Below are 20,607 nucleotides of genomic sequence, written 5' to 3'. Positions count from 1 at the left end.
CACGGTCATTTCTGCTACCTATAAAAGAAAGGTGGATCCTTGATTTTAAAAAGAAAGAAAGGCAGAGAGAGAGAGAAAGAGAAAAACAACCCTTGTCTTCTAGAAGTTTTCTCTACAGGCGTTCTCTCACTCCAGAGAACAAATATTGAACCCACCTCGCCTTTTTCCTTTCAAGGAAAAAAAAAACCCCACTCTCACAAGGGAGGGGGCCTGAGGGAGGGGCAGGGCAGCCGCTGGGAGGGGAAGGAAAATAGTTCTTCCAAAAAAAGGGGGGGGGAGGAAGGAGAAGAAAAGGGGGGGTCAGCCTTCTCGGCCTGGGGAGGGGGTGAGGTCCCCCGGACGCTGACCACAGGGCGTTTTGGGGAAGCCCACCCGGATTCTCGCGGCGTGAGAGTGCCCGTGAGGGGAGGGAGGGGAGGGAAAAAGTTGTGGGTTGTGGAAGTTATCAAGCGGGATTTGCGGCGCTCTCTGCGGGGAACGCGAGCGGCTCCAGTTCAAAGCCACATGAACCAACGTGACACATAAGCCATTAAAATATCATCCCGCCGGCTGGGTTCTGCCTCATCATACCCGCCCCGACGAGGCTGGGAGAGGAGAAATGAAGGATGACCACCGCGGCCGGGCCGGCGGAGCGGGGCTTGCGGGGACACCCCGAGTGAGGGACGGGGAGAGGTGACCCCGCAACAGGTGGGACCGGGTGAGTGCTCCGCTCCAGGCCAGGGGCGCACGGCGGCCTCCCGCCCGCGCGCGCGCGCCGCACCCAGGCCCCGGGGGGACGGGGGTCCAGGCGCGCTGCGCCCCCATCCGCGGCCCCACCCCGCGGACGCTGGGCTGCGGGGGCGTCCCTCCGCGGAGGGGCAGCGCCGGAGGGCCAGTCCGCGTCTTCCGCCCGGGAGGAGGCGCGGAAGGGGGACCGTGGGTGACGGCCCCCCTCCCCTGGGCTGGGGCGCTCTGAGCCGGACGCCCCGCCGTCCGCCGCCTTCTCCCCGCGGGGCGCGACCCTCCTGGGGCTCCGGCCTTGGGCGCAGGAAAGGGAGGGCCTGGGCGGGGGCTCCCCAGGCCGGGGACCCGGGGGCCGCGCCGGGGGAGCAGGCCGCGTCCGCGCGGGGAGCGGCGCGCGAGGCCCGGGCGCCAAGGAAGCCGAGCCGGGCCGGAGCCCGAAAGTTTGCGGCCGCCGAGGGCCCCAGGGGCGGCGGCGGGGGAGCCGGGGCGCCCGGCGGGCGGCCGCGGGGCCAAGGTCACGGCGCCCGCGCGGCCCGGCGCGGCCCCGGCCGCCTCCCCGCCCGACCTCGGCTGCCGAGGGCCCGGGCGTGGCCTCGCGGGGGTCCCGGCCTGGCTAAACGGACCTCCGAGCGCCGGGCGAGGCTGGAGCGGAGAAGGCCCCGCAGCCCGGGGCTCCCGGCGGCCTCTGCCCGGGTTTTTCCCCGTCTGCGCGGCGCGGGCGCGGGCCGAGCGGAGCCTCCGAGGCCTGCGCGCCGCCGCCCGGGTTCACCGGCGCTGCGCCCTGGCCGGCCGACCCCTGCCCTCTCCCAGGGCCCCTCCTCGGGGCCTCCGATGAGAAAGAGACGTCCCTCCTCCAGTCCCCACCGGTCCACCTTCCCGGCTGTCACCCGGGCACTGTCAATCACTGGGGATCCGGGGAGGGGGGCACGAGATGGGGGTGCGGTGGTGCCGAAGGGGCCGAGTTTAGGGAGCAGTGGAGCCAGCTCTGGTCTGGGGGGGATCCTGTCCTGGGGCTCTCAGGTGTGGCGGGGGGCGGGGGGCAGAGGCAGTTCCCAAATTCCCTCTTGCCAGCCAGGTGACCTGCTCGCCAAATGGCATCAGAATTTGAACCCTGGTCCTCCAGTCCGCCCCTGGTCACCTGACCTGGTCAGCAGTATTTGCGTGTGTGGTGATGGAGAGGTTGGTGAGCACAGGGACCCGGGCCCAGCCCCCAGCGGGGCCAGCCTCGTGGGTGGACTCAGGTCCCTGGGGACCTCACCCCGTCTCAGAAGGGAAATGGAACTTCTGTGATTGCCAACCAACCACGCTTTGGCGGTGCCACAGACCCTGCCAAGAGGAGATTTCAGAGCGAGGACACTCAGCATGTGGCCCTTTCTGTAGGAATGCAGCCTCCATTCTGGAAGCAGAGTATTGCCTTTAGGGAAAGCTGCCTCTCGGTTAGAAAGAACTGGAAATAAGTAAGATCCTCTGAGTGGGGCGGGGAGGTGAGTCCGGTTCTCCTCCTCCTCCTTTGCAGAAGAGAGGGAAGTGTGGAGGTCACCAGGTTCCGAGGGTGTTGGGGGGATGGGGGGGGCTGAGGAGGAAGGGAGCGGGAAGGGTGACCAGCAGGGCTGGCTGTGCTGTGAGGTAGCCAGGCTTCTTTGCTTGAGTCTGGCCTGTGGTTCAACAAGTTAAACAGCCGCTTGCTCTGGGAGCTGGAGTGTGGAGACGGGCAGACGTCCTTATTGACAGAGGTCTCCCAGTGTTTGTCCAGTCCGAGACCTTTCTCAATGACTGTTTGTCTTTTGGGGGCCGCAGCCCGAGGGCCACCTCTGTTTGGTTTCACTGCCCCCGGCCTGGCGAGACACACGCAGGAGGCTTCAGGAAGCCTTGATCTCCTCGGCCAGGGGATAGCTGTTTCAGCTGCTGTGACACCTAACCATGTATCTCCGGGGAGGGGTCTTCCTGCTAATTTTCTCAACGACAAAATGGAGACAGACTGGGTCAAATGATTTTTTTAATGATGCATTTTTAATCTGGGGGGTTTTAAATTAATTTTTTAAAATAAGCAGTGATGGTTCCCCAATGGGTCTATGGATGTGAACCAGGTGAATGGGAAAGAGTTTGAGAACCTACAGATCTCTTGGTTTCAGCATTCCAGGTTGCTAAAACCCCTTCCCCTGGGGCAGAGCTGTGGGGGGGGGCATGAGGGAGGAGAGCCTGCCTGCCCCCCCCATAGCTTACAACATTTGAATGGTAAACGTGAACAGATAGTTCTTCTACAAAAATTATAAATTCAAGATGTGACAGAGTTGCTTGTTTGTTTGTTTTGACACTAATGAAACACTTCCACCTGCAGGATTTCATATGAAATTCTAGCTGGGAAACGAGACTAGTTCAATGTTTTTATTATTTATTATTATTATTATTATTCTGACCAAAGACATGTGATTTTGCTATACATGTGGGCAATTCCCATCAGAGCCTTTTTCTTCAACCTCCAAATTGGAAAATGGCCAGAGGAAGATGGAAGGACATTTCCGGGCTCCTATTTTCCTTTCATGTGGACATTCAGGCCCAGACTCCTGTGTGACATTATCTAAATGATGGCTTCTCCTTCCTTCCCCAAACAGGCCCCAAGTCGGAACATGAGATACAAGACTTCCTTGGTGATGAGGAGACGTTTACGACTTTACCGAAATTCTCTGAAAGAGTCAGGTAAGTTAACATCTCCTTTTAACTACGGATGTGCTTGGAGTTTGGGGAGGGGTGTTTTCCCTGTCCGTGTGTGCTGGCACGCGCACTTGAGCGTGCACGGCTTGGCATGGAAACTTTTGTCTTTTGCTGAGCGCTGAGTCCGGGCGTGAGTAGCCACACTCTGCTGCTGGATGGGTTAGCACGCGAATCGGCGGCACAAGGCCCTCCGTCCATCCCACCAGAGCTGCTAATCTTCCTCCATGCCTTCCTCATTTGGGTACTTCCAGAATTAATATCTGACGGACTCTCTCATTGAAACAACCACCCCTGACCTTCTGCGATTCCACTGTCACATTATTCTATGACATATTCATCTTGAATTCATTTCCGGACAATTTGATTGGAATGAGGTTTGACATGTATTGGCTTCCATTAAAGGAGCAGACTTTGATCTCGGTGATGGGGTTTACATAATAAGCATCATCTTTACCAGGGACACCAGCCTTCTGCAATGTGGCATCTGAACAGGGAATGACTGACAGTCACTCTGTCAGAAATACCTTCATTGTGAAGAATTTAATTTAATATTCCATTTAGAACAAGCATATGATTTAGGGGTGGATGTCTTCCCTTCCAGGCAACCCCTTCTTCTTTCAACTCCACCATGAGTGAGCACAGGGTTGGCTCTAGAGATGTTTCCCCCTATTGGTAGCCAAAGCATTCTTCCTGACAAAAGTTAAGTGAAAAACTCGGGAAATGGCTTGCTTCTATTATTTAGGGACGACTTGATGGCTGAAGTCTCCTGCGATGGGATGGGGTTATTATGTAAATTTGTTTCCATCCCTTTTAATGCTGTTTTGGTAGGTTTCTTTAGCAATGTTTCCTCATCTTCTGTTCAAACACAAGCCACAGAAACCTTGCCTGGAAATTAAATTCTATAGAGGCCTATTTTCTCCCATTCTCAGTTCTATTAATGATGATCAAAGCCCACCCTCATCTCCCCATAGAAGAGAAGTCTAAAATCACTGCCCCCCCTGCACACACACACACTTTACAAAATCCTGATACAGCTCATCTCCTTGGTATAGTCTGGCACCAGTTTGGCGCGGTTTGAGGCCCATGACTGACCTCGGGGGCTGTCCTTCCTTATTCTCATACCACAATGTAGCAGGAATTTCTTCCCGTGCAGTAGATGTCAGCAATAACCGATGTCCATGGATGAATAGTGTCTGCAGAGACATCGTCAGCATTTGGGATTCAAGAAATACAGCAAAAATATAGAAACACAGCATAGGAAAGGTGGGGAGGGGGATTGAGCAAGTGCCTGTAGAATGAGAAGAATGTCCAGAGTATCCTAGGCCCAGCTCTGTACCATGCTCCTGAAATTTCTATCCCAGCAACATGGCAGTAGATCATCTCTCCCTTTACCATTGTTCCAAAGATCACAACCCAGAGGAAAAGCCAAAGGAACTCAGCCATCAACCTATCATCTCCTCCACTCTCTCTCTTCCTGTTCCCAAGGCAGAGAGATCAGGCCTGTCATACAAGGAGCTCTGCCAGATGGTAGAGCCACCAAATGTCCTATTTCTGGAAAGTAGGACTAGGGAGTCATTTGTTTATGCCATTGCTGTGGCCTCGCCATGGGGAGATAGCCAAGGTGCCCAGGTTTCTGGGCACGGTTTGCAGAGAAGCCAGTGGCTGGAGGTGGAATCTGGAGACAGGTTGGGGCTGGCGGCAGAGCCTGCTCCAGATAGGCCTTTCAGAAAGCCTCAAGGGCTTTCTCTTCCACATCTGGAAAATACCCCAGGGATGCATACTATTCCTTGTCTCTGAAAACGAAGCAGAAAAGTGAACCCCTTGCTGTTTGGTTAGGGATGGAATAGCCAACAGTGGGGGGACAGGGTAGTGAGGGGGCTACCGGAAGCCAAATTCTGGGGACCAGTGTGGGAGGGGGCACTCCTGGCAAACTCAGTCTTTGAATTCTGAGATCCTTGCACCCTGAGATCTCAACGGGGATCCCCTAGAAGACAAAGAAGGAAGGAAAGAAAGAAAGAAAGAAAAGGAAAGAAAAAAATGTGCTTCCAAAACATCTGTACCTCACTGTCCATCCTCTGTGGCTTCTTTTAGAGATACATCCTGAAGACCCAGACCTAACCACTGAGTTCCTTGTTCCTTGTTTGGAAATACTAATGGGTTGAAAAACAAAAACCAAATCCCCTTTTTTCTCCTGTGTCTCTGGGGAAAAGTCCTTGTAGGGAAATGTCTGGTTCCTCCCCCCCCCCCATACTTAGCCATCCGAGCTGTGGGCCATATGTTTCTAAGGGAGATGCAAGGATCAAGCACCCTCTATGACCTATGGGTCAAATGACCTCTGGCTACTCAAGAAACATCTACCCAGAATGGGTGCAGATGTTTGCCTGGCTCATAGAAAAAGCAGCGTCTGGACGGGAGCTCCAGGGGGCCGGGCCTACTGTCAGTGATTTTGGCTGATTCAGATGTGTCTGCCCTTTTGCTGGTGGAGCAAAAAGCCACCCACATGTTCACGGTTTTTCAAGGGCACGTCGAGCCAGGGAGAGTGTCTAGCAGACAGATCCGCTTATGTAGATAAGGCTTCGGCCATTTTGTGCCTGGGGCCCACTCAGTGCTTAGACTCAGTGCTAAGAAATTCATGAGCTTAGATGCAAAAGAAAATGTTTTCTTTAAGTAATAATAATAATAATTAATAATAATGCACCTTTCTTTCTCAAGTTGTTAATGGGAGAAAAATCCACATTTTCTTTTATTATGCTTAAGAACAGCACAGGATGCAGAGAGTCAATAGACAGGCTCACAGGCCTTTCCAGAAGGGTCCGCAGTGTAACAGATGAGCTCTGTGCTGTGGGTGCTGAGATTGGAAGCTTCCCCTGGGGAGGGGGTGGGGGCAAAAGCATGTGTACATCCACTGAAAGCTGCTGGGGTTGGATTCCACAAACATTTGGTTGTATGTCCATTCCTTACCTTCACATGGGAGATAACAGAGTGTTTTAATGGCTGGACTATGACATGCACTGCACACCTACCGTGGTCAGTTCTTGAGGTGTGGAGGGCAAGAGGAGGAGGAGGAGGAGGAGGAGGAGGAGGAGGAGGAGGAGGACTGAGGAAGGAAGAAGAAGGAGCTTGGGTTTGGATGTTTGGGTTTTTTGTGTGTTTTATGTTTCTCTCTCTCTCTCTCTCTCTCTCTCTCTCTCTCTCTCTCTCTCTGCATGGGTGTGTGTGCATGTGTGTGTGTGTGTGTGTGTGTGTGTGTGTAACCTTGACTGCTCTGGACAGCTGCTGCTTTTGGCTGAGAGAGGAGACTGGAAACAATTCACGGAGATTTGGGGAAGAGGCTTAGAGGAAGAGAGAGCCAGTGGAGGAACCCGAGCGGCATGCTTGGGGCACAGAGGGTAAACGTGGAAAGCGAGGATGGAGTGGGAGGCTTTCTGCCAGCTCTTGGGGCAGGTTTGGAGGGCAGGAAGGGTCTGGCCTATCAGTCAAATGCTCTTCTGAAAACCTAAAGCTAAATGCAGAGAACGTGCTGACAATTGACTGAGCCCTGCCTGCTGGGGAAGCCCAAAGGGACGGCTCAAGTCTGAGAGAGATCATGGAAGTGAGCGCCTTACCAAATCCACGATTACATTTATTTAAAGCACAAAACCAGTTTTCTTTTTAACTGTCCAGTGGTCTGCAGCGGGGGGGGGGGGGGGGGATGAGGTAGACTCCCCTCATGGCTACATAATGCTTGTTCCCCCCAGATCAGCCCCAACTTTTTCCCTCTGCTAAAGAGCTCAATCTTTAGAATTTCTCTTTTAAGAAGGAAAAAAAAAATCCCAGACTTTCTGTGCTTGGGAGCTGCTTTTTTTTTTTTTTCCTGCAGCCAGGGAGGTCTGACCACAGTGGCTGGCATTTTTCAACCATGGGGAGGAGGCCGGGGTCGAGGCCTGCAGCCTTTCACATCCCTGGACAGACGCAGCAGCTGACCCAGGCCAGTCCTTGCAGACAAAGGACACTGCCTCCTGTTATGCCACACTCCACTAGGCCAGAACTGAAGTTTTTCTTCCACCACTGCAGCGATTTGCTGGCCAGGCTGGAGGCTAGGCGCCACCCCCCCCCAATCCTCCTAGAGCTGTGGACTAAGAACCACAGAACCTCCAGGGAGGACTCGGCCAGGCCTGTGGGCAACAAGTCTCCCCAGCTGAAACGGGAGGGCCGGTCCATCCCAGCCTGGGAAGGAAAGGCCAGCCTGGTGAGGTGCCTTCTCCCTCCCGAGAGCCCAGGAGGGCTGCAGGCCAGCCTCTCACGCGACACCGGGGCTGCCCTGGCCCAGCCCTTGCTGTGGTCAGGGACCAGGGTCCAGTTACAGCGTGCAGAGCTGGGCACGGAGTAGGAGGGTGTGAAGACGAAGTGGGGTGAGGGTAGAGGGGAGGGAAGGGGAGGATGAAGGCAGCAAGAAGGCCCAGTGGGGGGTGGGGGAGACAGAGAAAGGGAGGAAAAATATCTAGGGAAGAAAGAATTTTCGGAGGAAAATAGAAGAAAAACGGGCCCTGGAGTTTCTTGCTCCTCTCCCAGTTCTGGGCACCCCACAAGGCCCCGGGAGATCCCTGGGGGAAGGGCCTGGGTCTTCTGCTCTGCCCAGTGGACTCGGTGCAAGCAGTCTTGGAGGAGGAGGAGGAGGAGGAGGTGGAGGCAGGCAGGACCCCCCCCCCCTCTTCCTCAGTCCCTCAGCCCAGCACTGGGAGGGGAGGGACAGGGCCCAGGGGGAGAGAAAGGAATCTGAGCCGGGGTCAGAGCGCATGAGCAGTAGCAGCTGTTGGGGTGGGGAGGGTGGGGAGGAAGTGTGCGTGTGTGTGTGTGTGTGTGTGTGTGTGAGGGGGGAGGGAGGGGGAGGGAGGGGGAGGGACCTGTCACGGCCGACACGGGGCCGGGCGGCGGGCCAATGGGCGTCCGGGCGATTGTTCCCGGGCGCAGGGCTGGGCCCGGGTCTGTTCTCCCCCGCGCCCGCGGCTGCCTGGGCGGCGCTCGCAGTCTCCCCGAGGCTCCGGGGAGGCGGGGAGGAAAGCCCGGCCGCCAACTCCGGAGGAAAAGCCCGGCGCACGTTGCATAAGTTCTGGTTGTGGTTTCCTTGGCCCTTGTCCCGCCGTCGGGCTGAGGCCCGGGGCGCCCGGGGTGCCTGGGCGCGGGGCCCGCGGTTCCCACGTACGTCCAGGCCCGCGGGCCCCCGCGCCCCTGCTCAGCCCGGCGCGCCCCCAGTGCTGGGGGGGTGCACGTCGGACGCCCCTCTGGAAACCCTTCCCAGGGGCCCCGCTCCGTCCCCGCCACCCGCCCCACCAGCCCTGTGCGCCCGGGCCCTCTCCAAGGAACGGGGCGATCGGCCTGGGGCCTGGCCAGGTCTGCGGGGTTCACCGCTGGGGCGAATGGGGCGGGGGGGCCGATCCCAGCTCCGACGGCAGGCGCCGGGGTGCCGCTGGAGGTTGGGCCCCGTCCCCCCATCCCATCCCCGGAGGGGGGGCCGGGGAAGAGCGCGCGCCCGGGGCTCACGCGCGCCATTTGTCTCCACAGCAGGTGGCAGCGCCCATGGCGCGCAGCTCGCCGACGCCCCCAGCCCGTCGGGGCTCCCGGGCCTCCGCCAGCAGCCTCAGCGCGAGCCCCCGAGCCGTCCTCTGAACGGACTTCTGCGCCTGGGGCTTCCCGGAGACATGTACGCGCGGCCCGAGCCCTTCCCGGCGGGGCCCGCGGCCCGCGACGCCCTGGCCGGCTGCGGGACTGGCGCGCCCCACGGCCCCGCCGCCTTCTTCCGCTACCTGCGCCAGCCCATCAAGCAGGAGCTCATCTGCAAGTGGCTGGCGGCCGACGGCCCCGCGCCCCCGCGGGTCTGCTCCAAGACCTTCGGCACCATGCACGAGCTGGTCACGCATGTCACGGTGGAGCACGTCGGCGGCCCCGAGCAGAGCAACCACGTCTGCTTCTGGGAGGAGTGCCCGCGCCAGGGCAAGCCCTTCAAGGCCAAATACAAACTTGTCAATCACATCCGCGTGCACACGGGCGAGAAGCCCTTCCCCTGTCCCTTCCCGGGGTGTGGCAAGGTCTTTGCTAGATCAGAAAATCTCAAAATACACAAACGAACTCACACAGGTCAGTACTGGGCGGCGCCCTGTCCGGGTCGGACTCCCGGGCCGGGACGGAGGCCCTGGGGTGTGGAGGGAGTGGGGGGAATGGAATTCTTTAAGTCCCCCCACGGAGGGGAGGGAGGGAAGTGCGTGGGAATTGTCTCCAGGCGTCGGATCCGTGGAGTCGCGCTCATGTATGTGCTCCTAATGTCATCGTCTCAGAAGGCTCTGGAAGCTGCAGCATGTAGGGAGGGCAGCGGGAAGACTTGTGCTCAACGGGACTGGTGATTCGGTTCTTCCTTGGGCACAAGTGTCCCTCCCTGAGCCTGCAAGATTGGATTTCTTCCTTTCTTCCTTCTTTCTTTCCTTCCTTCCCTCGCTCCCCCCCTCCACATCCCAGAGGTGGGAATCCAGAAACTTCCTATCAAAGCCCCCTGCCCCAGCACTGCCTCCCTACGGTGTGATTGCCAGGCTTTGAGAAGCAGACGTGGAAACGATTGTGTTAACCTTTTCCAATCCCTTTGCATTTGTGTGACAGGATCACCCCCCCTACACACACACACCAACAATCTAACACCTAACCACCGAGCCTGGCCCAAGGGGTCCTCACTCCCTTAGCAGGATGTGGGGGCTTCGGACTAACTTGTGCCCTGCTTGGGGCTCCGGGAGGTCTCACGGCCCAGAGGAGGGGGCCTTGTTGCCAACCCCCACTCTTCCTTTAGCAGAGACCAATCCCCCACCCCTAGGACGCCACAACTTTAGTAAAATGTCACTGGCAGAGCTGGTAAGTGGCCCAGAGACCTTGCCAGCCTCCCCAGTTCCTTCTTCTAGTTACCATAAGGGAAAGGATTGCTGGGGCCGGGCTGAGCCAAGCTCTCTGAGGCCTCTTTGATGAACCCAATTGCCCGAGAGAAGTTTCCACACTCGCAGATCCGTGTGTGTGTGTGTGTGTGTGTGTTTTCATTAATTAGTTCAGCAGTCAGAGGTTGTGGCTCCGCATACCCCTCCCCCTCCAGAAGTTTAAAAAGTCAGAGCTCCCCCTCTCCCATTTGGGGAAGTAGGGAAGGGAAGGTGAAGTCAATTCCATCTGGGGGGGGGGGGGCCCGGTGCTCCGGCGGCCTTCCTCCACTTCTGGAGGGGACCAGTCAGCCATTGTTGGCTGGCAGAGTCAGGGAAGCTGCCCCTCCCCCGTCCCAAACTGTCCTCTCCGCGGTGCTCCAGGACGCGGGGAGGGGGGGCGCAGAGGCAAGACCCAAGTCCACTTTGAACTTTATGCTTTATTTCCGGAAACATTGCCCCCCCTCCCCAGTTCTTTCTGCCCCACCCCAGCCTTTCCCACGCGTCTTCCCAGTTCCAGCCCCAGGGAAGGGAGAAGGCGGCCAGTGCCCTTCTTAGCCGGGCGCAAAGGCCTGCTGCTACCCGGCGCTGCCGAGCTGGCAGCGGGGACCTGGAGACAGACGCGCAGTCCCGAGCAGGAGAAAGGACTCATCTCTAATGACAGGGCTTTTTAAACAAACAAACTTTTACTGCTCTTAGCCGGCTACTGTTTGAAGTCTGTGAAGCAGAAAATGGTGAGACTCTTAGCGCGAATCGACCTACAGCAGAGACGCGAGTTCAGTGCGCCTGGCTGGCTCTCCAGATAGCATCCATCGATTGAGGACGGAAACCAACCTGTGCGTTCTTTCTCGCTCGCAGTCCTGATTCATTGCCACTTGGGCTGGGGGAGAATTTTAGATATATAATCGACAGAGCCTCTCCAGCTCCAGTGGTAACCTGGATCTCCTCCCATGTGATGGAAAGAGAAGGGGGGGCCTCAGCAGACTGTTTCTCAAATGGCAATAGACATCACCACAAATTATTCATGAAGACAGTTCTCGATTCAACAGGAAAATAATTGCCTTTTCAAATATTAATGGCGTTTCATTTCCTCGAGTCGCGGCAGCGGCGGACAGGAGCCGGTTTCTCGGGAGTGGAGATTCTCTCCGGTCGGAAGCCAGCCGGGCTTGAGATCCAGGCGGCGCCCGGCGCCCAAACCTCTCACCGAGTAGCGATCCAGGAACAATGGTGTGTGTGGCCGCCGGCGAGGCGGGCGCGGGCCCGGCGCGGGCCAGCCAGCCGGGCTGCTCGGCCCCAGCGCCCCCTTCCCCCGAACCATCCACCCCGCGGCTCCGCGCGCCTTCCCGGGCAGCAGACGGGGGAGGGGGCGGGGGTCGGGGTCAGAGCTGGGGGGTCCTCGGGGGAGGCGAGACCACGCCGGGGCGGAGTCACCGTGAAAAGCCGACCCAGCCACAAGTGCGAGAAAATGGCGCTGGCCCGGAGGCCCTGGCGCAGCCCGATTTGGTCTTTAGAGCCTGGCGCGCGGCCGGGAAGGAGGCCCGGCCTGGCCGTGGAGCCTCGGGCGGGGGCTCTGGGCCTTTCCAGCTGCGATCGGGGCGCTGGCCGCCCGGTGAGCCCGGCCCCGGCCTCTCCACCTACCGGCCGGGGCGCAGCGCGGGACCGGGTGGCGGGGCGGCGGGGCGGGGAGCCGGGCGCTGCGGCCTCCCCGGGCCCCCCGGGCGATGGTGAACTTCCCGGCCGCCCCCGGTCACCCCAGCGCCCCGCGTTCCTCTCCCCAGCCGCTGGGGCTCAGTGTGGGGCAGGATTTTTCTTTTCCTTTTGCGCCTGGAGGGAACCGTCGCCACGTTCCGGCTCTCCCTCCGCCGCCTTCCCCAGAACCCAGCGGGGACGCGGCGTTTCTCGTCCCCAAAGTCGCACGGCTCCCGTAGGCAATCTGAGAGAGGGAGGCAGGGAAGGGAGAGGAAGAAGGAAGACCCGAAGGCAGGAGGGGAGGGGAGGGAGGGAGAGGGAGGGCGGGGCGGCGGACGGTCGGGCGCTCGGGCACGGGGGAGGGGGCGCGGGGTTAGATGGGGACACCCGTTTCGCCTGCACCGCACCCCGTTTTCCCGGAGCCGGGGCCAGTCGGGCCCTGCGCGGCGGCGCGCGCCACACCTTCGGAGGGCGCCCGGGGCCGAGCCCAGGGTTTCCAGTACGAACCGTGGGCTCAGCCAGAGAACCGAGGCTTTGTTCCACCCAGCCAGCGACAGAGAAATAAAGCATTAAATAAAGATAAATGGAAAGCTCCCATCTCTCCTGGAGGCGGCGGAGACGCGGCCGCGGAGCCGGGGCCTCGCCGCCCGCCCGGAGCCGTCGCCGTGCCGGTCCCCGTCCGCGGCCCCGGCGCGTCGTCTCCGCCCCTCCCGGCCAGCGAACGCCGCGCCCGGGTCTGCACCCTGGGCGGCGCTCGCGCCTTCCCCGCGCCCTCTGGAGCCCCGCGGAGGGCTGGCTCGGGGGACCCGGCGGGCGAGGCCAGAGGCGCGCGGGGGGCCGGGCTGGTGACCCGACACCCCGCCCGGCTGGGCGGATCCGGGCTGATCTCGGGGGCCTCAGGGCTGTGGCCGGGACGTCATCAAATGCGATTAGACACTGTAACCGGGATCGCCCCCCGCCCCCGGGGGGGATCTTGGGTGGCTCAGCAGGATTGGAAGAAATGCAGCTGAATGTGGAGCTGGGGAGGAAAGGACGGGGAGGGCAGGCTGCGCTGCGCGGAAGACCAGCTCGGGTGGGGGCCCTGCTCTCAGGATCTCGCCTGTTACAGGAGCCCGCGTTGCGCGCGGGCCGGGCGGCGCGGGTGCCTCGGGTGCCGCCTGGGCCCCAGCCCGCTCCGTCCTCCGGCACGCAGTGGGCACAATGTGCAGAACGATCCGCGTGAATCAGGATTCCTCTAGGGTGGAAACTCAGCCAAAATGGAGTCACTGCTGCCCCCCCCTCCTCCCCGCGCTTCCCCAGGCCCCAGCTGGAGAGGGGGGAGGGCGAGGCCTGGAGGGGAAGGGGGGTGGAGGGACGGGGTGGCACCCCCAAAAGAGGGCTGCAGCTATGTTCTGGCTACGGGAGGAGTGGGGTGGGGGCGCCCGCACCCACTAACGTCTCTGCCTTGTTCCCTCCCTCCCTCTCTCCCCCCCCAGGCGAGAAGCCCTTCCGCTGCGAGTTCGAGGGCTGCGAGCGGCGCTTCGCCAACAGCAGCGACCGCAAGAAGCACTCGCACGTGCACACGAGCGACAAGCCCTACCTCTGCAAGGTGCGGGGCTGCGACAAGTGCTACACGCACCCCAGCTCGCTGCGCAAGCACATGAAGGTGCACGGCCGCTCGCCGCCGCCCAGCTCCGGCTACGACTCGGCCCCCCCGTCCGCCCTCGTGTCGCCCTCCTCCTCCTCCTCCGACGGCCCCGACCCCCCAGGCGCCTCCTCCAAGGCCTTGCGTGGCGCAGATCTGAACGAATGGTACGTGCGTCCGGGGAGCCCACTCCCTCCTGGCTCTGCAGGGCTGGCCTGGGCCGGAAGAGCCTGGAGAGCGGGCCGGGGTGCGGAGGGCTGCGGAAGGCCCGAAGGAAGGAGGAAGGGATGGAGGAATCCTCCAGACGGCCAGAGCAGGCTTCCCTTCCGTGTTAGAGCTGGTGTGCCATTCTGGCTCTGCAGCTGCCACATGGTCTTGCAGAATGGGAAGCAAGCCTGCCTGCCTGCCTGCCTGCCTTCCTTCCTTCCTTCCTTCCTTCCTTCCTTCCTTCCCTCTGCCACTGTCTCCCTGCCTCTCTTTTGCTGATCCTGAGGTTTGAACTGAAGGCCTGGGCCCTGTCCTGAGCCTCCTTTTGCTAGCGCTCTACCATTTTAACCCACAGCGCCACTCCTGGTTGTCTGGTGGTTTGCTGGAGATAAGCGTCTCACAGACTTTCCCGTCCTGGCTGGCTTCCAACCGTGATTCTCAGATCTCGGCCTCCTGACTTAGCTAGGATGACAGGCACAGGAGCCACCCGTGTCTGGCTAGAACGAGAATATTTTCCTTGAGGCCTGCTCTCTTCTTGGCTCCCAGCCCCCCCCCCCACCTTGTCTCCTCTGCTATCCATCCACAAAGCCTGGAGGGACACGACATGCAGAATTCCAGAGGACTTGCTGCCTCTCCTTCTTTCCTGTCCTCCCTTGTCCCCAGTCAACTAAGTTTTCCAGCCATCTGTAAAAGAACATAGAGGGTGTTCATTTCACCCCCTGGGCAGGCAGGGGGGAAATCACAAACTTCCAGTCCTGGGACATCCATCTACCACAGACATTGTACCCTTGAAGTAGGAAATGAGGCAGGCCCAGGGGAATGAGTCAATGTGGTGTGTGTGGGGGGCTCAGCCCCTCACCATCTCCCCAGTCCACACCCTGCCTGTAGGATTTGTGGAAGCTTGGGTTGGAGGTGGACCCTGGCTGATGATGTCACTCTGCTGCTGAGTCCCCCATCACCCAGGGGCCTGCCCTAGGTGAGGTGTGTGAGCAAATGGAATTAATTCTATCAGAAATCAATTCTTTCAGAATGCAGAGCAAGGGGGGGGGAATGAACCATAAAGACTGTAAAGGCAGCCACACCCCATGTGTCTAAATTGAACCTGTCTTAAAGTCCCAGAACCAGATGTCAGAGGTAGGTAGAGAAGGAAAAGGCCTTTAGAATTGTATCCACGAGTGGGGAAGAGAGGGAATTCTGCCCTTTCACGCTGCCAATCTCTGCAGGAAGAACAAGACTGCTCCTAATCCTCTCTGAGGTCTGATGTATGAAAACTGTGAAAGGAAATGTGTGTGGGGGAGAAAGGAACCGCCCACATGTCAAACCCTAAGAATCTGGAAGTAGGTGTAGATTCAGGGGAGCACTATCTGCTCCTGGAAGGAGCTGGAACTGAGGGTTTAGCTCAGTAGTTGAGCACTTACATAAGGGCAGGAAGCCTGAAGACAAGCTGTATTATATATTACATATCTGATATCTGAAATATGCACTATCCTATATATATATCACATATATGAAATCTGTGTTATATCATATACGAGCTGAGCTATGGATAGATGGATGAATGGGTAGATGGAGAGATAGGTAAATGGTGGATGGATGGATGGATAAAGCCAAGCAAATGAGTCCTGGCCTAGATGCAATGACACATTTTCTTCTCTTCAAAATCCACTAGGTAATTCTCAGTCCTGCTCTTCAATTTCCCAAAAGTTTCATCAGATGAGAAATACCCTAAGCCTGGATGGCTCACGCCTGTCATCCTAGCTCCTCAGAAGGTTGAGATCTGAGGATCATGGTTCAAAGCCAGCCTGGGCAGGAAAGTCTGTGAGCCTCTTATCTCCAGTGAACCACCAGAAAACCAGAAGTTCAAAGTGGCTGAGCTCTTCAGCTCAGGAACAGTGCCTAGGCCCAGAGTTCAAGCCCAGTGACCAAAACAAACAAGCAATACTTCTCTGGTGAATCTTCTCCAACAACAACAGTAGCAATCACACACACACACACACACACACACACACACACACACACACACACACACACACACAGGGCCCCAGGCTGACAGTGGTTCTCATGGCCATATCTCACTGCCCAGGTGAATCTTTAAAACTTGTTTCTTCTGCCTCCTCCCTTTTGTTAAGCACCCCATTCCTTCTCTGTCTAGGCTTCCCAGCAGGCACCCCATTTGGTCTTCCACCCCCATCTCTGCTAGCACAAGGAAATAAACATGTTTACTCTCCCCCTAATCATGTTTAATTTTTCATTGGCTTGTTACAGATGTCCACGGCGGCTGGGGCTAAGGTGCTCACCCTTTGTAGCGGAGCGGGGGCTTCAAAGGCCTGGGCACACAATACCCAGCTTCCTGGCCCCAGCCCATCTTCATGGTAAGTTAAGGTCTCCATGACAATGGACGACTGGCACTGAAATCCTGAAAGCCCGAGCCTGGAGCCCGTCCAGGCTTTTCATGAAGAACATAATATTTACGTCTAGCAGGCCTTTTTTCTTGTGTCTACAAGTATATATTTTTGTTGGACGCGGACTAAATCATTTTCATTTAATTTCCGGTAAACAAAACCCACGCGAAAGGGCACTTGTTCCCTCCGGTCATAATAAAAATGGATAAAAAAAACCCACCCCACAACACAACACAAAACATAACACAACAACGCGGGGACAGAAAAGGCGCCGCCTGCGCCGTCCTCTTTGTCTCTGCTTTCTGCGGTGATCAGAGGCCGCATTTGGGTTTGATGACCGGGGTTTCTAAAGGCGAGGAAATGGTTTGTAAGAGGGGGGGAAGAAGAAAAGGAGAAAGGTCTAATCAGGCTCGGGTTGTTCAAAGAGTTGGGGTTTGGGGGTTGAAGTGTGAGTTTGACGTTGCACCCCACGCCGCGTTAGGCTCGCCTTGGAAATGGGCGCCTTCAAAGGGGGCCCACTTCGCCGCGGACACTCCATTAAGATACATTTGCGCTGACCTTTGCTTTCAAGCCATTTAATTCTGTCACCCGACTCTCCAGGCCTGGCCCGGCGTTTAGGGGCTTCACCCTGGCCCCTGATGGAGGGGGCACCTCCACACATTTGGGGAAAGGGAGGAAGCCACCAGCCCCCAAAGAGGCCCCAGGTCCAGGGCCACCTCACTGGCCCCAGCTCAGCCTTGGGGGGAGTGGGGGGTGGGGACTGAGCCCAGCCGGTCTTGGGTTGGCACTTGCTGGGGGAAACTGAGGCATTCAGGCTGGGTCCTAGGGATGTTTTCAAGGTGGCTCCCTGCACTGTCCGTGGGTCTGTCCATCTCAGAAAGTCTCTGGAGGCGCCTTCAACGTTTTCCTCTGCAGGAAACCGGGAGTGTTGGGATCTGGAGGCCTGAGCCAGCCCTGGGCACGCACTCAAAAGCCCAAGGCCAAGGGGATGGAGAAAATGGCAGGAAAGTTAGAAGTCCACGTTCTCTTAATTGTCTTGTTGTTTATTTTATCCAAGTACCCCAGTGAATAGGGGAAAAATAAACATGGTGGAAAAAAAATCAAACAGTGGAGTCGTCTTTAGTGCCAGTCCTTGTGGCTGAATAAAAAGGATGGCCCGCTTTCCATTGAGCTGAGAAATCTTTGAAGTGGGAGTTATTATCTGAGACATTCCAGCTTGTCGTCCTAACAACGCCGGTGAAACGTAAAAGGTTCTTTGTCAGCGATTTGTTCTCCTCTCTGCCAAACTCCCTCAAACCCCGCTAGTCTCAAACCGTTTCTAAAGAGATAAAAATCAAACTTTAAAAAATATATATATACCCACTCACACATGCAACACCAACAGATAACTCTGGGGGGGGGGAAAGTCCTGTAGGGAAGAGGGAAGGAAGCCCCCAAACTCTGCCAAGTCTCCTGGGCATTAGAGCCTGCCCAACCCAGTGTATGGAAGTTGAGGAGATCTTCAGAATGAGTTGGGGGGAGGGAATGCAGAGAGTGTGTGATCTGGGGTGCAGACCCTGCGTGCTGGTCCTGGTATCTGTGGCTCCCAGTGCTGGCTTGTCTGACTTCCTGACCAAGCCCTGCTCAGTACTCGTGCGGAATTTTTGGAAGCCAAGCTTGCCCGGCCAAGCCATGTTTTAAAAAGTCTTTCCCTCCTACAAAGGTACCTCTGCTAACCTAGCTCCATTGGGTTCCCATTAAACCTAGAGGGATGGGGGGGACAGTGGATTCAGAGAGGGAGGGAGGGAGGGAGAGCGAGCTCTCCTTCTGTCCCTGTCCAGGTCCCCCCCACCCCTTTTGAGGTGTTTTAAATAAACAAGGCTTCGCCCAACCCCCACCCCACCCTGTGCTACTGAATGATTTGTAAAGAACCTCCCCCCCAGCTGTAAACTCATGCTGTTACTATAGTTGTTGCAAAATGTTGTCTTTTATATTGATTTTATTTGTTTACTGCCGGTCTCCATATGTTTGTTTATGTCACTAATTTATGGGGAAATGTAGTGATCGCAATGAATGTGGGTTATACCAAGAGGGGAAAGCATTTTGTGGTCCTATTTCACACACATACACGCACACGAAGGCCGAGTCCGATCTGCCTCGGATTATCTGGAAACTTCCCTACCTGCACTGTTCCTGATGCATCATCTGAACCCTTAGAAACGGTTCACTTCTGAGCTAACTTGCCAGGAAAGGGAGGGAAAACACTGTTTGTTTTGTATTTGACTGTGATGATTGTGAAATGAAATACAAAAGTGGAAGCCAAGAGCCTGCTCTTGGAAAGATGTAAATGTGCGTGAATAAATCCCAGGGCCGCCTGGCTTGCGTCCTGGAGCTCCAATTTGCCATTTCTCTTGGGAATAAAGGACGCGATGCTTTCTTCTTTGGCTCTGGGTGTCTCCTCACTGCCTGTGGTCCAGGAAGAGTTTGGGGGCTCCCCTCCTTGACCCCCAGTGCCCTCCCCCTCTTTCCACGCCCTTGAAGAGAAACTTGCCTGTCCAGCAGAAGGGCCCCCAAAATGTGTGTCCTGTTGGTCCAATTTAGCCCCGATGGCGGGGCGGGGCGGGGCCTGTGTCTCCTTCGGGAAGGCAGGGAAGGTGAAGGTGGCGCCCGGGACAGTTGTTCCCCTCCCCTCCCCTCTCCCTGCCCAGGGCTGACCCCTCACACCACCCAAATACCCCGAGAAAAGTCTGGAAGCTGCCAGCTAGGGAAACAGCTAAAAGTGCGCGAGGGGCGCGCAGGCTCCAAGCCCGGCCTGAGCCGGGGTGGAGGGCGGGAGCCGGGGCTCGGCGGGGCAGTGGCCTCCCCAGGGCCGGTCCTGGACCCCTGAGGCCTGCCGCTGGAATCCCGGGGCTAAGCGGCGCCTGCGGGCGGGTTGGGGTCGGAGCTCAGAGGCACACGGCCCGGGCCCGGCCGGACCCAGCGCACAGCCCGGCGCAGCGCCTCCGCCCCTGGTTCGACTCCCGGCAAGTTGGGTCCCGGTGCCCGGCCGGGATACCGGCGCCAGGTGGACGGGGGGGGGCGAAGGGGGGCCCGGGCCAGGGCCTGCAGTCCCCGGGAGGCCGGAGGGGGAGAAGGGAGGGAGCCGAAGACGGGACGGGGCGTGGGGACGGTTGGGGCGTCCTCGCCCTCCCTCCAGGTCTCCCAGACCCCCGGAGACCCCTTGAGGCCCCCACAGAAGCGGGGAGGGTGGAGGCGGCGGGGACGGCTGCTCTGCGGGGAGATGGGGTCACTGCTGAGGGGGGAGAAGGCGCCCCGGGGGCGCCACGGCGATGGCGACGTCCACGCAGGGCCCGGAGGAAAGACAGGCCTGATTTTGAAGCGCCCCTGGCCCTGTTAGGACGCAGGAGGCCACGCGGGGCTGCGGGCGGGGTGCGGGGACAGCCCCCCCCGCAGGTCCACACCTGTGCCAGAGTGGCTCCAGGAAGCGGAGGGGCAGCAGCTCGCATGGGGCAGACCCCACCCGCCACCCACCGCTGCTTTTCATGGAACACAGGTGAGCTCCAGGTGGGTAGCTGGCCTAGCGTCCTGCCGCGGCCTCCCCGACGAAAGCCACCTGCCCGTCCTCCAGCATGGCTTATGTTTTTCATTTCACTTGGCATAACACTCTGACTTGTCATTCATTCATTCATTCATTCATTCATTCATTCATAATATGGGGTGTTGAACTCAGAGCTCCCAGCCCATAGCCTGCATGGCTTCAGACAAACTGCGTTGTCTTGAGGGGGTTGCAATGTGTTCAGCACATGAATCCTTGCAACATTTGAGAATAGGTGTGAGTTGTTACTTGGGGCTTTCACATGTCATTGCTGGACCACAAAGTTCTCGCCAGCCTTCTCAGCAAAGGGGGCATCCTGGGGTCAGGGGCAGGCTGCCTGGGGGGGGGGATGGGTGCCACCATGAGCTCAATTTTCTGAGAATTCCAGCTCCCATGCAGATAGCTGCCAAGCAAAGACATAATTTGTTTTTAAAGCCCAAGGGGGGGATTTTTAAAGATGAAGTTTATTTCAGTATTGTATGAAGCCATACTGTTACCCTTCTGACCTGTTACAACTCAAGGCTTTGTAGAAAATCCCCGTGGCCCCAGCCTGGTCAGCTGTTGATTTATTTGTATCATAAATTTCTGTGGTGTATTATGAGTCCCATGTGTTGGGGAGGGGGTCAGACCTTCTCAAGACTCATATTTTGGGGGATGGAAGCTGCAGGGGGCAGAGAACAGGACAGCCAGTGTCCAGTGTCACACAACTGTATTCTGTGCAGCAAGGCAGAGGCCCTGGTTCACAGGCAT

At 57.9% G+C, this 20,607-nt stretch overlaps 1 protein-coding gene across 4 annotated transcripts; it reads left to right on the top strand.

Moving 5' to 3' along the window:
- The first annotated feature begins 550 nt into the window (after window positions 1-550).
- Window positions 551-18,672, top strand: LOC150038924 (zinc finger protein ZIC 4-like). Of its 4 annotated transcripts, XR_016534585.1 has the most exons (6): window positions 1,868-2,207; window positions 3,336-3,420; window positions 8,977-9,549; window positions 13,526-13,841; window positions 16,147-16,253; window positions 17,199-18,672. XR_016534585.1 is itself a non-coding variant. In XM_090328202.1 (5 exons), coding segments are annotated over exons 2-5 (960 nt in total). In that variant the 5' UTR covers window positions 551-697; window positions 3,336-3,350; the 3' UTR covers window positions 16,148-16,555. The 4 variants fall into 4 exon arrangements, 3 of the variants coding, with proteins under 3 accessions (XP_090184328.1, XP_090184329.1, XP_090184327.1); XM_090328202.1 differs by lacking the exons at window positions 1,868-2,207; window positions 17,199-18,672 and adding an exon at window positions 551-697 and having other exon boundaries at window positions 16,147-16,555; XM_090328203.1 differs by lacking the exon at window positions 17,199-18,672 and having other exon boundaries at window positions 8,980-9,549; window positions 16,147-16,555.
- The last annotated feature ends 1,935 nt before the right edge of the window (window positions 18,673-20,607 follow it).

The sequence above is a fragment of the Megascapheus bottae genome, unplaced genomic scaffold (assembly GCF_031878675.1).
Source record: "Megascapheus bottae isolate mThoBot1 unplaced genomic scaffold, mThoBot2.hap1 H_3, whole genome shotgun sequence".
NCBI lineage: Eukaryota > Metazoa > Chordata > Mammalia > Rodentia > Geomyidae > Megascapheus > Megascapheus bottae.
This window is presented reverse-complemented; position numbering and strand designations above follow the sequence as displayed.

Bases quoted from the DNA above. Each gene is read 5' to 3' on its own strand.
- LOC150038924 (XM_090328202.1), top strand. From the start codon at position 3,351: ATGAGATACAAGACTTCCTTGGTGATGAGGAGACGTTTACGACTTTAC. The intron at 3,421-8,976 runs GTAAGTTAACAT...TTGTCTCCACAG, and splicing joins AAATTCTCTGAAAGAGTCAG to CAGGTGGCAGCGCCCATGGC. The intron at 9,550-13,525 runs GTCAGTACTGGG...CTCCCCCCCCAG, and splicing joins ACACAAACGAACTCACACAG to GCGAGAAGCCCTTCCGCTGC.